Source organism: Orycteropus afer, unplaced genomic scaffold (genome assembly GCF_000298275.1).
Source record: "Orycteropus afer afer isolate SDZICR_OR568_19922 unplaced genomic scaffold, OryAfe1.0 scaffold00197, whole genome shotgun sequence".
NCBI classification, from domain to species: domain Eukaryota; kingdom Metazoa; phylum Chordata; class Mammalia; order Tubulidentata; family Orycteropodidae; genus Orycteropus; species Orycteropus afer.
This window is the reverse complement of record NW_006921784.1, coordinates 606,236-621,488: the sequence shown is the minus strand read 5'-3', so window position 1 is coordinate 621,488 and position 15,253 is coordinate 606,236. Positions and strand designations below refer to the sequence as shown.

The window sequence follows — 15,253 nt, the reverse complement described above, 5'->3', positions numbered from 1 at the left end:
TGGGCAATCCTACTTCCGTAGTGATACTGCCTCGGAAACCCAAGGAGGGGTCGCTATGAGTCGGGGCTGACTCGACGGCACATAACAACAACAATTGTGTTCTTCAGATCAAGTCTCCAGAGACAGAGATTTTGTTGGTTAAAATCAATCAACACTGCAGACACTCTGAGAGGAGAAGGGCGGGCCCAAGGATTTCCTCACATCGATCAGGGAGACTTAGCAACTCCTGCCTTAACAGTGGAGAGAGATGGAAGGGACCAGAGCCTGGGATGTAGCCTCGGTGGGCTCGAAGACGCTCCCTCACTCAGTTGCCTGAGATTCCACCATTGTAGTCACATCTGGGTGGACTTTAGTGTAGGCTAAGGCCTGATCTTAGCCCAGTGGGATAACCTGGGAAGGCAAGAGGAAAGGGACACAAGACGAGTAGCAGGGGGAGACAGAGTCATTTGGAAGCCTGTGTATGTACCTAGTCTTTCTCTGGGGGCAGGTTAGAGGTCAGCATGAGGACACTGCTCCCTAGAAAACATGGAGTGGGCAGAGGGAACTGATGGGGCTAACAAAAGCTTTAAACCACAGCCCTGCTTTAAACCCTTCAGTGCACCATCAGTGCATATATGATAGAGCCCAGACTCCCTTACCTGGCTAACAAGGACTCCATGGTCTGGCCCTTGCCAGCTTCCTCCAGCCCTTTTTGGCCACTTGGCATCCTTTATGCTCCAGCTACACTAAACTAGCCATGCACACTTGTGACACCGGGTCTTTGCACATGCTGTGCCCAACGTGAGAATGCCCAGTGCTCTGTGTCCTCGCCAAGTCCTCCAAATTGTCCTTCAACTCAGGTATCACCTGTTGTGAGGTGCTGTCTCTAAGAATCCTACTCTCAATCCCAATGCAAACATCAAACATCCTAGAATCCCCTCCTGGGGCATCCCAAAGCCCTCACTCTGTATGGAAGTAGTTTGGGTGTCTTTCTCCCACAAGGGACCATGTTCTGTTCATCCCCGTATTTCCAGTGCCTAACAGAGGGCCTGGTGCCTAGCAGGAATGTAGTTAAAGTTGGATGAAATCAGTCATGTTTGTTTTTTTAATTACCATTCATAGAAGGCACCTCCTATACAGAACTGCACTGAACACTCTGTCTGCCTTCAAAGGGTTTCCATTCAAAGGGACCCGTTCCCTCATGGGCATCTGGGAGCCTGAGGAACATCACTTCCTGGCTGGGTGGCCCCAGCCTCAGCTGCCTCAGCTGTAAAATGGGGACAAGGCCCTATCTTTTGAGGACTGTCTGAGGTCGAGCCTCTATAACCTCTTTATGTTGTGCATGCTACATTGGGATGGGAGTTTGTGCACATGCGCTAAAGGGCATGTGCTATTTTTGTTTCTGGAACAAAAAATATCCAGCAGGTACCCCACCTAATCAGAACATTTCACTAGGAAAGAGTCTTTGCATAAAAAAGCCTAGGTTTAGATGCCACGTATTGGTCACACAGGGGAGTTCACTGAGGCCCGCTTTGTACCCTGACAGTGAGTTGCCTCTGCCGCCGTCTAGTGTCTACAGCGATATTGACCTTTTCTAGCTGTCAGACTTGTCTTATTAAATCCTGAGGTCTTAACTGCTTTGCACACAGAGGCTGATAGTTTGCCCATCCAAGCACGTGCTCATGTATAATTCATAGCATATCATGTTGCCTGGCAAATGAATATTTATCAGCTTTTTTTTTTTTTCATAAGAGGCAGGATGGCGTTGCCTTTCATTGCTACCAAAATCCTATGCTGCAGCAAATGAAATTTGTGAGCAGATAAAGAAAAAGAATAAGAAGCGGCAAACAGCCCCAACCAAGTCCATTCCACTTGTAATTTTCCATTTTTCGAGGTCTCGAGTGTGTATGGAGGTGGTTTCGGTTTGGTTACAGCAGAGAACTGCTGAACTGTCCAGAATAGAAAGGATGCCATATGCTGCACCCATTGCCCCCGCAGGAAACTCCCCCACACCACGCTCCGGCGCTGTTGTCAGCTGCAAAGGAGCCTGAACTCTTTCTGTGTCTCTGTCCCAGGCCCTCAGAAGAGTGATCAAGTTTAGGGGACCGAGGATAAAGAACCCCAAATGAAAATGTAGCATCAAGCCTGCCACACACAGTTCCCATGGCTTCCAAAATAAGGAACCCAGAGAGAGGGTCGCCCTGTATCACCCCAGCTCTATTGGATGCATCCTCCCCACAGTGGGTGGGTCAGGAGGGCCATGTCTGCAGCAAAGTGGCTGGAGTCCTGATCCCCACTGCAGAGAAGAGCAAAGGCGGGACCTAAGAATTGTGATTCTGTTTATTCTTCTAGCCTGTGGCTCACTGTGTGAGGATTACAGTGCTGGTGATCTCAGATGCACTCACCTGGAGGTGAACTTTCAACATGGTTGTGAATATAGAGCCTGGGTGGCTTGTTGCCATTACCCTAGACTTGAAAGATGATGCTCGTGCTGAATCTGATATTGATCGTGATGCTGATGATGAAGATGATAGCAGTAAATATACACTGAGCCCTTAGTATGTGTCAGGCTCTGTGCCAGAGAGCAGGGCCTATATTATTACATGTAATCCTCAAAACACATCACTGAAGTGGGCATTACTGTTGTTCCTACTTTACAGATGAGGAGGCAGAGGCTGAAAAGTCAAACACCTTGCTTAATTAAGTAGACCAGCTCCAGCTGGGAGTCAAATTCAGGTCTATTTGACAGGGGTGGGGGACTATTGCCACTAATGGTCACCTCCATGATTGTCTGCCTATGTGGCTCCAGGGAACTCACTTCATTTGCAGGAGGGTTCATTTTCTCATTTGTAAAAGGGATACAATAGCCCTCATTTTGCAAGTGATCGTGAGGATGCAATGGGGCTTTGCAAAATCCAATGAGCTCTGTAGTTGTTGATAAGCCCCTGACCATTTTCAAATGAAACATTAAGGACGGTTTGGCCCTAAGGGTAAAGACATGGTTCCAGTCCTCCTGGAGCTTACAGTAGAGTTGAAGGAGATATATGAGCAGAAATACAGGTTAGGTATGAGAATTCATTCATTCATTCAACAAAACTTGATTGAGCACTTACTAGGATCCTGCACACCTATAAAAACCAAAAAAAAAAAAAAAAAAAACCAAACACACTGCTGTCGAGCCTGTCCCAACTCATAGTGACCCCTCCTTGGGTTTCTGAGGCAGTATTGCTACGGAAGTAGGTTGCCCAGTCTTCCTTACCAAACCCACTGAAATTGAGTGGATTCTGACTCATAGCAATCCCCATTGGATTTCCAAGGCTGTAAATCTTTATGGAAGTACATTGCCTTGTCTTCTTCCCACAAAGCAGCCGGTGTGTTTGAACCACCAATCTTCTGGTTAGCAGCCAATGTCTTACCCACTACACCACCAGAGCTCCTTACTATGACTATCAGGCATCTAAGTAATTCCAGATGGAAATAATTCCGCATAGGTGCTACTTGAAACAATGGTGTCATAGAGAATAACAGTTGAGCTGGGCTCCGAATAGCAAGATGAAGAGTAGGGGAAAGCACGTTCCAGGCAGAGGGGACGCAGAGTGCAAAGGCCCCAAGAGGACATGTTCATTGTCATTCTCCAAGAAGGGGCCCAGTGTGAAACACTTCCAAACATTTTGGACCAAGGATGGTCCTCTTATAGACCACCTCTGGGTGCTGGTACCGAGTGGAACATGCTTTGGAAATGACAGCTTTGCATCTTGCTAGGGCCCTTCTGGCTAGGCCATACTCTTCTCATCCCTCTGTTTTTATGTTTTTCCTCCACTTCTTCATGCAAGTTTTCAGAAGCACTTTTCTGGGATTGGGAGCGTCCTGAGTGATATTCCGGGGAGGTGCATTTCTGTAGGGTTCTGGACCAAACTTCATACCACTCTCAGCACTGCCTCCAAGGCCTGGCTCTCAGATTCCCATGGTCTAGCTGCCCCCTGGGAAAATCCTCTGTGGGCCACAGATCATTGGGTCCAATAAGCCAGGATCCCCACCCTCTCCTGGGCCCGGCTCCACATACCTTCCTCTCATCTATTCCCTCAGAGGTCGACATGAGTGTCTTCATGAGTGGAGGGTCCAGAACTTGGAATCGCCGGCGGAACTGAGTGAGGCCCATGTGGTCAGCGTAACCTGGGAGGTGAGAGTGGGCAGGAAAGGAAAAAAGAGCTCACTAAGAAGACCCAGCCCAGGGCCCTGGGCAGCAGGCAAGGACTCTGGGTCCTATTCCCTGCTTTGCTGCTAACTTTTTGAAGGGACTTACCTCTTGAGGCCTTACTTTTCCTATTTGCTAACTTAAGAAACTAACTTCAATCATTTCCCAAATATGTGCCCCAGGACACAAGCCCTATAAGATCCTCCTCTGAAGTTTGAAAAATCATGTCTCTTGGAAGGCCACAAAACATGTTGGCATCAGCACTCAGAGCTCTGAGAATTCCTACAGAAAGGCACTGGATTAGTCCTGTTAATACAGTTTTCCAGACCCGTTTGACTATGGGAGCTGCTGCTTTTTCTTTTTTTTTTTCTTTTGGTCTAATACTTATTACAAGGAGTTCCGATGGTACAGTGCCTAAGGCATTTGACTGCTAACATGAAGGTTGGCAGCTCAAACCCACCAACCACTCTGCAGAAGGAAGAAGGGGCAATCTACTTCCATAAAGATTTACCACCTCAGAAACCCATCGGGGGTCAATATGAATCGGAATCAACTCGATGGCAGTGAGTTTGGCTTTTGTTTTAATACTTATTACAAGCTTCACAGACTGTACCTGGGAATTGCTGCACTGGATTGTATCTAATTGGTTCAGTGGTAGAATGCTTGCCTTTCCCATGGTAGACGCAGGTCCAATGCCCATTCAATGCATCTTAACCACAGCCACCACCCATCTGTCATTGGAGCCTCGCTTGTTGCTATGATGCTGAACAAGTTTCAGCAGAGCTTCCAGACTAAGATGCACTAGGAAGAAAGGTCTGGAGATCTACTTCCAAAAATCAGCCAGTGGAAATCCTATGGGGCACCATGATCTGATTCCACTGTACACAGCGTCATCACAAGTTGGAGCTGACTCAAGATTCCTTTGGGACCCAACAACAACAAAGTCTCTCTTAGGTCTGATACGTATGATAGAATCAGCTGCATATTTCTGTGTGGGGAACTGGAAAGAGAAGGGGCATCTGGAAGAGCTACAGAGATGGGGCCATTGGAGCCGACCTTTGAAGAAGACATGAGTGTTGCAGAAGGGAGGTCCTGGCAGAGCTTTCTGCATAGATAAGACCTTAAGACCCAGAGTTGAGGAACATACGGTTGGTACCATAGCCAGAGCAATAGCCAGCACACACCGAGTGCTTACCATGTGTACAACTTCCCTGTGAGACAGACACTCTGAGACATTCTATCCACATCTTACAGATGGAGAGGTGAAGCCACCCAGCCCAGTGTCACACAGAGCATTAACTGTCCCAGCTAGGATACAACCCATGACAGTGGCAATTAATAATCCAATGGAAAGGAGCCAAAGGGGAGGACACCAAGGTCAGCAGGGCCTGGGTCCCAAAGGAACTCAAATGCAGGCCTCAGCGTTTGAACTTCATCTTGGATTTTGGGGTAGGGTAGAGCCTCGGTTGTCTCAGAAAGCCCCATCCAGTGGCTGGATGGGAGAAGAGTCTGGTGAAATCTCACTGTACTTTTGAGACTTCACTTGATGATAAAGCCAAATGCAGAAGCCATAAGGAAGAGTGAGGGTGAGTGTACATTATATGGTTAATCCAGGAAGCCTTCCTGGGGGAAGAGGAAGGTCTCAATTCAGGTTCAAAGGATGCTATCAACACAATGACAGAGGAGCTTGGAGGTGACAAAGGTAACAAGGCTACACTTCGGGCTCAGACTTAATCTGGGTTTGTGTCCCATTTTTATCCCTTAAGCCCCATGACCATGGACAAATGGCCTCGGTCTCCTTGAGATTCAACTTTTTTTATGTCAACAGAGAAGAATAAGATTCATCCTTACACCATCACAACTATATTGATGATTATAGCAAAAGTGTCTAATGTGTACTGAGAGCTTTCCTGGGTGCAGGCACTCTTCCTAGTATTACTGACTTATGAACCCATCCCACCCTCTCAATGACTCTGTGAGAGGCAGGCACAATCCAGAGCTTGCCTGGGGTTGCACAGCTGGTGAGAGGTGTGGAGTCAAGCCGAGGCCATCTTGCTCCAGGCTATACAATCAACCAAAACCCAAACTCACTGCCATCGAGTCAATTCCAACTCATAGTGACCCTACTGGACAGAGTAGAGCTGCCCCATAGGGTTTCCAAGGCTGTAAATCTTTACAGAAGCAGACTGCCTCATCTTTCTTCCATGGAGTGGCTGGTGACCTTTTGGTTAGCAGTCCCATGCTTTAATCACAGCACCACCAGCTCTCCTTGGCTATGTGATAAGTGATGATGTTTAATGAGCATTACTATATGCCAGGCACTGTGCTAACTGCCAAGGGCTTGGTGTGAACAACCTCATCTAGGATACAGAACTACACAGTGCCTAACACATATATGTATTGTGTGTATATTGTATATATTTGTTGTTGTTGCATGCCAAGTCAATGTCCAACCCATAGCAACCCCTGTGACAGAATAGAACTGTCCCATAGGGTTTTCTAGGCTGTAACCTTTATGAACCAGATTGCCAGCTTTCTCCCACGGAGCTGGTGGGTTCAAAGTGCCAAACTTCCATTTAGCAGCTGAATGCTTAACCATTGCACCACCAGGGCTCCTTATGGTATACACAGACACAGACACACACACACACACATTATATGTGCATGTATTTAAAATATTAAATATTGAACTCATGTGTATGTTTCTATGTGTGCATGTAAATATCTTATATGTGTACAAGAGAGACAGAAAAGACTTGGAGCAGAAAAGGCAGGCACTGAACCAGGCCTGGGAGGCAGAAATGGGCAAGTTCAACCTTGGAGGTATCACCCTTCACTTAGTTGGGAAGCTTGTCCTGGCCAAGCTAGGCCACGCTGAGAACAGAGGGGACCAGCACTGCCATGAGGACAGGTGGCCCTAGCAAAAGGACACCCTGATCTGAGCAGGCACCCGGTGGCTCTCACAGTCCAGGAGTGGTTCAGGGTGCTGCAAAGGCCCAGAGCTTCCCACCCGCCAGCCAGGATCGATGCGCTGGGGTGGGGGGAGGGGTAGTGAGCCACTGCTGTGACATTACCTGTCTCCCTGGGTCTGCAGCAGTGTAGGCGGGAAAGAAAATCAATGAGATGCTTGGGAGAGGGTCTCATCTTGGCTTCCAGCTGCTCCCTGTTAGGTACCTCAAGCCCCGGCTTTCCATTGTTAATGGGATGGGAGGAGACAGGGACGGTGACCACAGGCTGGGGTGCCAGTCACCACAGAGACATTAAACAAGCAGGTGCCCACCTGAGATGGCCGCCAGCCCCAGCACACACCACCCCCTGCAGAGAGAATGGCTGGGTGTGCCTGTGCTCTTTCTAAACTGTCAGGGAGCAGATATTGATGTGTCAGTCCCTGGGGACTGAGTGGCAGAAAAGAATGGGAAGAATTAAGATCAAACTCAACTCATAAGATGAGCTCATGGTGCAAACCTCAGGTGCATGCTTGCTTCTGAAATGCAGCCCTGAAGCCTCATTCCTTTGACTAAACTCCTTTATCCCCCGCACCCACATACTCTATGGTAATACATCCCTTAGAGCAATAGACCATGGGACACCAGAGGACCAACATTCAAATTGAGGAAATGCAGGACAAACAGGAGTGCATAAATATGAGGGGCACACGGGGAGGGTTACTGGGTAGGGAGGGGAGGAGACTTGGTTAGGGTTGGGCATGGTAAATGGGGAATGAAACTAAATGTAGACATAACGTTGAATGTAAAACAAGCTCTTAAAATAAAAAAGAGAGAGAATAGGAAGAGATGGACTTCTTGGGCCTGAGATCCCTGCACTGGACCTCCCTGGCAGAGATGCCCCGGCAGAGACAACAGCTGAGAGATGGCAGCAGTGGAACCAAGAGGCATGAGACAGAGCAGCAGACTTGCCAGCCCACAGAGCAAGAAAGCTGAGTGGCCCGGGCAGGAGGCTTGCTGGTGGAGCGGGGTGCACATAGGTATACCTATCACCAGTGCTAGAAGAGCTTGGTAACCCTTGCCGGAGCAGGACAGAGGCCAGGCCCAGAAGCCAAGGGCCAGAGAGGTATGCCTGAGGGCATAGCAGAGGGGAGGCTGTCCCGATTGAAGAACTGTATTCTGAGTGCATTCCTGAAGTGAATTGTAACCTGTTACTTCCCTAATAAACCTCATAATCGTGAGTATTATATGTGGGGAAAAAAAAAAAAAAAACTCCTTTATCCCCCCATGAAGGAATCGCCAGATAGCTCAAACAGTCAAGTGCTCGGCTGCTAACCAAGAGGTTGGCGGTTCAAATTCACCCACAGGCAGCTCGGAAGAAAGGCCTGGCAATCTGCTTCTGAAAAATCAGCCACTGAAAATCCTACAGAGCACAGTTCTCCTCCGACCCACATGGGGTCACCATGAGTCGGAATTGACTCTACAGCAGTGGCTTTTAGGTTTTGTTTCTCGGCCACTCCATCAGCTCCCCAGCTAGACCAGGGGAAAGCCAAATTCCCAAAGGCAGCATTCACACTCCTCCTTGTTGGGTTCTCCAGCTGCATCACCCACAACTCCCCACTCACGTTGAACCTCATTACCTGGAAACATCTGGCCCCTAATGTCTCACACCTGGCCTTTGCACAAGCTGACCCTAGCTCTGCCTAGCAGTCCATCTTCCCTACCTCCCAGGAGTAAGCTGCTTCCTCCATTTCAAGACCCAATTAAGATGCTACCTCCTCTAGGTGGTTTTCCCAATTTCCCCAATGAATATGCAGATCCCTTCTTTATGTAGCCAGGTACCCCCAGCATCCCTGGGTGACATATGTACTGGCCACATCATAGTGACCACTTGAAGGCTAAAATGCTGCTCATTTTGGAAATCCCATTTTCTACCTCTGGGTGGTGAAAATGGCCTGTGCTCAACTATGAACCTAAAGGTTGGTGGTTTGAATCCACCCCGTGGCACTATGGAAGAAAGGCATGGCTATCTGCTTTCCGTGAAAGACTGCAGCCAAGAAAACTCTATGAAGCAGTTCCACTCTGTAACCTATGGGGTTGCTGTGAGTTGGATCTGACTTGATGGCAACAGGTACCCAAAGGTAGATGGTGCTCAGATGTTGTATTGAAAGGAAGATGAAAAAGACATAGATCTAGACTTCTAAGATGTACAATTCACACAGGAAATAATATGGGCTTTGGACTCAAAGACAGGTGGGTCCAAATCCAGGCTCTGCCTTGTCCCAGCTATGTGACCTTGAACAAGTCCTTTCATCTCTCTGAGCTTCTCCTGTTTTCTGTACAATGGGGATAATTGCAGCATCTCCCTCGCAGGGCTGCTGGGAATTGTAAATAGGATACTGCATGGAAAGCTCACATGGTTGGTGCTCCAGCCCCTGGGACGTGGGCAGAGCCCAGAAGCAGAAGCAGGTGGGTTCTCTGTTCTCTGCTGCCTCTTACCTGCCCTGTGCAGACGCAGCGCCTCCAGGATGTGGGACCCTGCAAGCTGGACCCTCAGTGCCGGGATGTCCGGGGCCAGGGGCCCACCTTCTCTGGGCTGGTCCTCCCCAGGCTGGGGTGGGGTCAGAGACCCCTGCCTGCCCCTGCTCTCCACCACTGGGTTCGTCACCAGGCAATGGATGAAGTGCAACTGGGACCGTTTGATCACACTGGTCAGTGCATCCTAGGAGAGGAGAGAGGCCAGGGCCAGCATCTTAGGGGGAGACAGATGGGGTCTGGACATGCCCCAGACATACATTCAGTCTGGCCTGGGCTCACTGGGGCCCCACTGTCCTGCCCCAAGGACCTCCCACGTGCTTTGTACTCATAGGAAATAGAGGGCCTCGATAACAGTATTTGTTGTAACATATAGGGAAACAGAGGCACAGAGAGGGCAAGTGGCTGGCCCCAGGTCACTCAGACCACTAGCTGAAGCCCTAGTAATAGAGCTAGACCCGAGACGAGGACTTTTCCTCTATAAGATGTTGCCAATTTTTTTTTTTTTTTAAGCTAACTCTTCCATGTCCAGCTCTTCTGAGCTCAGCTTGACCCTCAACAAATCCAAGTGCCTCATGGATTAGGGGATCCCTGTGTTTCCAGTCAGGGTAACATATTCACACCCAGTGCTGGTTCTGCTGCCTTCTTCCCAGGAGCCTAATGGTGAAAATGTGCACATGTAAGTGAGCAAGGAGGCAGGCTGGCCCAGCTGTGACATTTGCCACCTTTGTTAAGGCGACACTCATGGCTCTTGGCAACATCTTGCAGCCTCTCAATATCAAGTAGCTGAGGCTTTGGTCTTGGTCTTGGATCATATCACTTCCCAGTTGTGTGACCCTGGTCAAGTGTCTTTGCTCCTCTGTGGAACATAGGGTGATACCTGTCCCCCAAGGGTTACTAGGAAGGTTCGAGAGGATGCAGGTAGATAACCCACCCCTCCCTATAGGAGCTGTGGTAGCATAGTGGCTAAGGCACTTGACTGCTAACCAGAAGGCTCAAACCCACCAGCCACTCCTCGGAAGGAAGATGGGGCAATCTATTTCTGTAGTGATACTGCCTCAGAAACCCAAGGAGAGGTCACTATGATTCGGGTCCGACTTGATGGCACATAACAACAACAGGGGAAGGGACCCCCACTCACCATCTGTAGCTTGATCTGGGTGCATGTGGCCTTCCTCTTCACCGCAGCCAAGCTGCTGGCAAATGTCCTCCTCACCGCGCGGATCCGCTGCAATGCCTGCTGGGAGGTGCCCTCCAGACCTGCCACAGCCCGGCAGATGGGGGGCAGCTTGAGCCGGGACTGGAACAGGTGCTGCAGCTCCTCCCTGACAGAAGAGGAAGGAGAGAGGGCTCTGGGAGACTGGAAGAGGGGCATCTCTCTGGGTAGAGGCAAAGGGAATGGGCCAACCTGCTTGCCGAGCCCTCCTTTCTACTTACACGTCCCAGCCGCTATCCCATATTCACGAACCCCTCTGCCAGACACGTCTGCTTCCCAACAAATGCCAGCTCCTTCCTTCAATGTCTCTTTTCCACCTGCAGATGCCCCCTCCCCCCCTTAACCTTAGTGCATCTTTCCTCCTACCGGATGTTCTTGTCATGTAAACACCTGCAGCAGTCCTACTCAGACAGGCCCAAATCTTCTTTGCTATCTGTGGTCATTCAGTTTGTGTGTCAGCTTGGCTGGGCCTGGTTGAGTGGCTGGGCAGCTGGTGGTAGTATTCCCCATGAGGAGACTGACAATCAACTCCATGGTGGTATCTACCACAAGCAGCTGAGTAGTTGCCTTTGGGATATGGTCTGCTTCCTGTACATAAGGAGAAGCTTTGGGAATGGTCTCTCGCCTATGGCACGCTTGGACCCTGCGTGTAGCCGTGTCGTAGCTCAGCACCCTGCTATGCTCTGCCAACCTTGGGACTTACAATGGACTTAAGCTAATGGCCTGCTGTGTGGTCTGGTAACATCGGGACTGTGCCTTTTTACTTGTCAACCTTGGGGCTTCTCAGCCTCAGCAGCCAGTGGCTGTCTGAGTGAAGAAACGCCTCTAGCTCCAGTGGGCCGGGACCCCAAGGTTGAGGGGCTTTCACACAGCCCCTACAGCCTGGCACTTTGAACTTGGACTTAAAGCCTCCAAATTGTAAGAATAAACTCCTGTTTGTTAAGGCCATCCCATTTGTGGTGTATTCTTGTCAGAGCGGCACAAGGGAACCAGAACACTATCCTTACAGCCCACTGCCCATGTGTCAGCGTGTTGTGCCGTGGTGTCTTGCGTGTGGCTATGAAACCAGAAGCTATGCCACCAGTACTTCAAATACCAGCAGGGTCACCCATGGCGGACAGGTTTCAGCGGAGCTTCCAGAAACAGACAGACTAGGAGGAAAGGGCTGGCAATCTACTTCTGAAAATAGCCAGTGAAAACCCTATGGAGCACAAGAGAACACTGATACGGTGCTTGGACATGAGCCCTCCGTGTTGCAAGGCACTCCCAATACAGTGACCACAACAAAGCACTCAAGCAGACCAGTGACTGGGATGACGGTGCCGAGCCGGGCAGTGCTTTGTTCATAACGCCGCCGTGAGTCAGAGCCAACCTGACGCGGCTAACAACAGCATCCTCACAACAAGTAGAGTCCATGTTGTTGTTGTGTGCCATCGAGTCAGACCCGACTCAGCGACCCCTCCTTGGGTTTCTGAGGCGGTATCACTACGGAAGTAGATTGCCCCATCTTCCTTCCGAGGAGTAGCTGGTGGGTTTGAACCGCCAGCCTTCTGGTTAGCAGTCAAGTGCCTTAGGCACTATGCTACCAGAGCTCCTAATAGACGTTTCCTGCCAGAATATATGCCTGGCAGGCAGAATAGACAGCTCCCACAGCTACAAGATCATGAAGACTGAATGCCTGGCCATTCCAGGCACATGGAGGGTGACCGGTAATGTTGTTTCTCACCCCCAACGCCTATACCCCCGGCCCCTCCCTGGTGGCCTGTGCTTCTCTTCTTGTCTCCATGCTGAGCCCCTGCAGGAGGCCGGACCTAACTTGGGAGGACCGCTGCATGCACGCACGCATATACACACACACACACACGCACGCAAGTACACACAACCTAGACAAACATTTTTCAATAATTCTCTGAACTGAAACCAGGGATGGCTCCCAGCCCTTTGGGGAAGAGCAGGCAGGGAGCAGGATGAGCTTTATTTTATTATTATTATTATTTTTAATGCCACAAAACGTATCATTTCAGTTTTATGACCCCTAACCTAAGTTCTCGGATGTCCATAAAAGTTGTTCCAGCCACATCATCTCTCAGACTTAATGAAAGGCAAGAGCCAAAAGGAGAAGCCCGAGCACTTTCGCTTTTGTTCCACCTCCTAGAGCACTCGGCTCTTCGGTGCATTCACTCTGGCCCCAGGGAGACATTTCATCACACAATTCAAGTTACATTTCTTTGTTTCATTACAGAGGGATGGCGTTCCTGGCCGGCCCTCACGCACTGGGTTGGTATGACCACGTAGGACCAGCAAGGAGGGGGCCCCGCAGGGGAGGGACCACAGTGGCTTGTTCGCCCCTGCCCGTCCCCAGCCCAGGCCTGGCTCACCTTTTTGACTGATGCAGGACCTGGGGGGCATCCAGGGCTGCGAGGTTCGGCTTGGCTTTGTGGATCCAACCAGTGAGGTCATAGCGCACGGGGTCCTTTCCCAGCTGGTGGGAAATCTCACACTGGAGGGGCTGCTCACACATCCGCAGCGGGGAGGTCTCTGAAAGGGGACACGGGCGACAGGAGTGTCAGGGCTTACGGCGGTTAGAATGTTGGCTCAAAATTTTCAGTAATGGTAGCTGGGCAGCATCCAGTTATTCTGGTCTTATGGCAAAGGAGGGAGTTGTTCATGGAGGCAATTAGCCACACATTCTAAATTGTCCTCCTATTCCTGACTCTGTTCCTTCAGGCGAATACAGACCAATTGTTCTGTCTTGGATGGCTGCTTTAAAGACCCCGAGGACTATGCAATGAAGTGATAGGTAAAACAGAACCACTGAAAATGTTATTAGGCCAATTAACTGGGATGTTCCATGAAGACAGGATGCTAAACTTCCAAACCAAAGAACCAAATTCTGTGAGGTGTTTGGTTCCACATAAGCAGCTTCAGCAGCTACTCTTCTTTCATTACTGAATGTTTCAATCAAGGATTCTATAGACAAGTCCTGATCAAAAGGGGGAGAAATATTGAACAGATTTATAATTCTCATGGAATCCACATGTTCTGGAGCCACTGAGGCTGGATGAACCCTAGAAACTATTACACTAAGATAATCTTTGGGAGCTCTGGTAGCATAGTGCCTAAGGCCTTTGACTGCTAACCAGAAGGCTGGCGGTTCAAACCCACCAGCCACTCCTCAGAAGGAAGATAGGGCAATCTACTTCCGCAGTGATATTGCCTCAGAAACCCAAGGAGGGGTCGCTATGAGTCAGGTCCGACTTGATGGCACATAATAACAACAACAAAGATAATCTTTATAACTTTAACCCAAACCAAAAATATCCCCTAAAGTTTCCTTTAAAGCAAACAATAGTGTAGTTTATTTAGTGAAGAATGCTTGCCTTGACTCGGGGCCATAGGCGCAAGGTACAACAAGCTCAACTGGCATAACTTACAACACAAAAATATTGTTCCACCTCCTGCTTTGGTGAGTAACAACTGGGATCTTAAAAGCTTGCAAGCAGCTATCTAGATGCAACTATGGGTCTCTCTTCATCCAGAGCAAAGAAGAAAGAAGAAAACCAAGACAAATGGAAACAATTAGTCCAAGAGACTGGTACATCATGAGATCCTCCACCTATACGACTATGAGACCAGAAGAACTAGATGGTTCCTAGCTACCACTGTCAACTACTTGGAGGGGAATCTATGTAGGAGATCCTTCATAGAGAGGGAGAACAATGTGGAACAAAACTCAAAATTATTAAAAGGGTGGGGGGTAACCTAGGTTTGCTGGTCTGATAGAGTCTGACAGAACCACTGAGACTATGGCCCCTAGCTGCCCTTCAGGTCTGGAATTGAACCCACTCCTGTGGCTTCCAGCCAAACAAAAGAGAGATACATGAGCTGAACATTTACATTAGGTAGATACACTCCTTGCAGAGAACAATCATGGGATAATAGAAGGGCTGTGTAATCACAGGGAGACAGCTCAGGGGGCAGGAGTGCATGGAAGGAAGGACACAGGGAAGAGGTTAACTATGGGGAGGAAGTGGAAGGGGAACTGTTGCATTGTGGGAAATTGCAGTCAATGTCATGAGACAAGTGTATGTGAGCTGCTGTATGGAAAGTGAATTTGCTCTGTGTGTTGGATTGGGTTCTCTAGAGAAACACAAAAACCAGCAAAGTATATATATATAAATATTTATAGAGAGAGAAAGAGAAATTTATCTTAGATAAATGGCTCACAAGCATGTAGAAGCCGACAAGTTCAAACTGAAAAGTTCGTCTCTGGAGGGGGATGGGGCCCAGGGCCGTCTGGCTTTCGCACACACGGCAGAGGAGTTCATGTCACAAAGTTCGTCTCTGGAGAGAGATGGGGCCCGGAGTCGTCTGGTTCCCGTA

At 49.2% G+C, this 15,253-nt stretch overlaps 1 protein-coding gene across 1 annotated transcript in view; it reads right to left on the bottom strand.

Moving 5' to 3' along the window:
• The window catches only part of MYO18B (myosin XVIIIB), a 368,096-nt gene that overhangs the window by 244,860 nt on the left and 107,983 nt on the right, over positions 1 to 15,253 (bottom strand). The window contains exons 16-19 of the mRNA XM_007947984.1: positions 13,249 to 13,408; positions 10,796 to 10,979; positions 9,619 to 9,841; positions 4,043 to 4,152 (exon numbers count right to left, since the gene is read on the bottom strand). Coding sequence (XP_007946175.1) covers positions 4,043 to 4,152; positions 9,619 to 9,841; positions 10,796 to 10,979; positions 13,249 to 13,408 — 677 coding nt within the window. The remainder of the gene's footprint in view (positions 1 to 4,042; positions 4,153 to 9,618; positions 9,842 to 10,795; positions 10,980 to 13,248; positions 13,409 to 15,253) is intronic.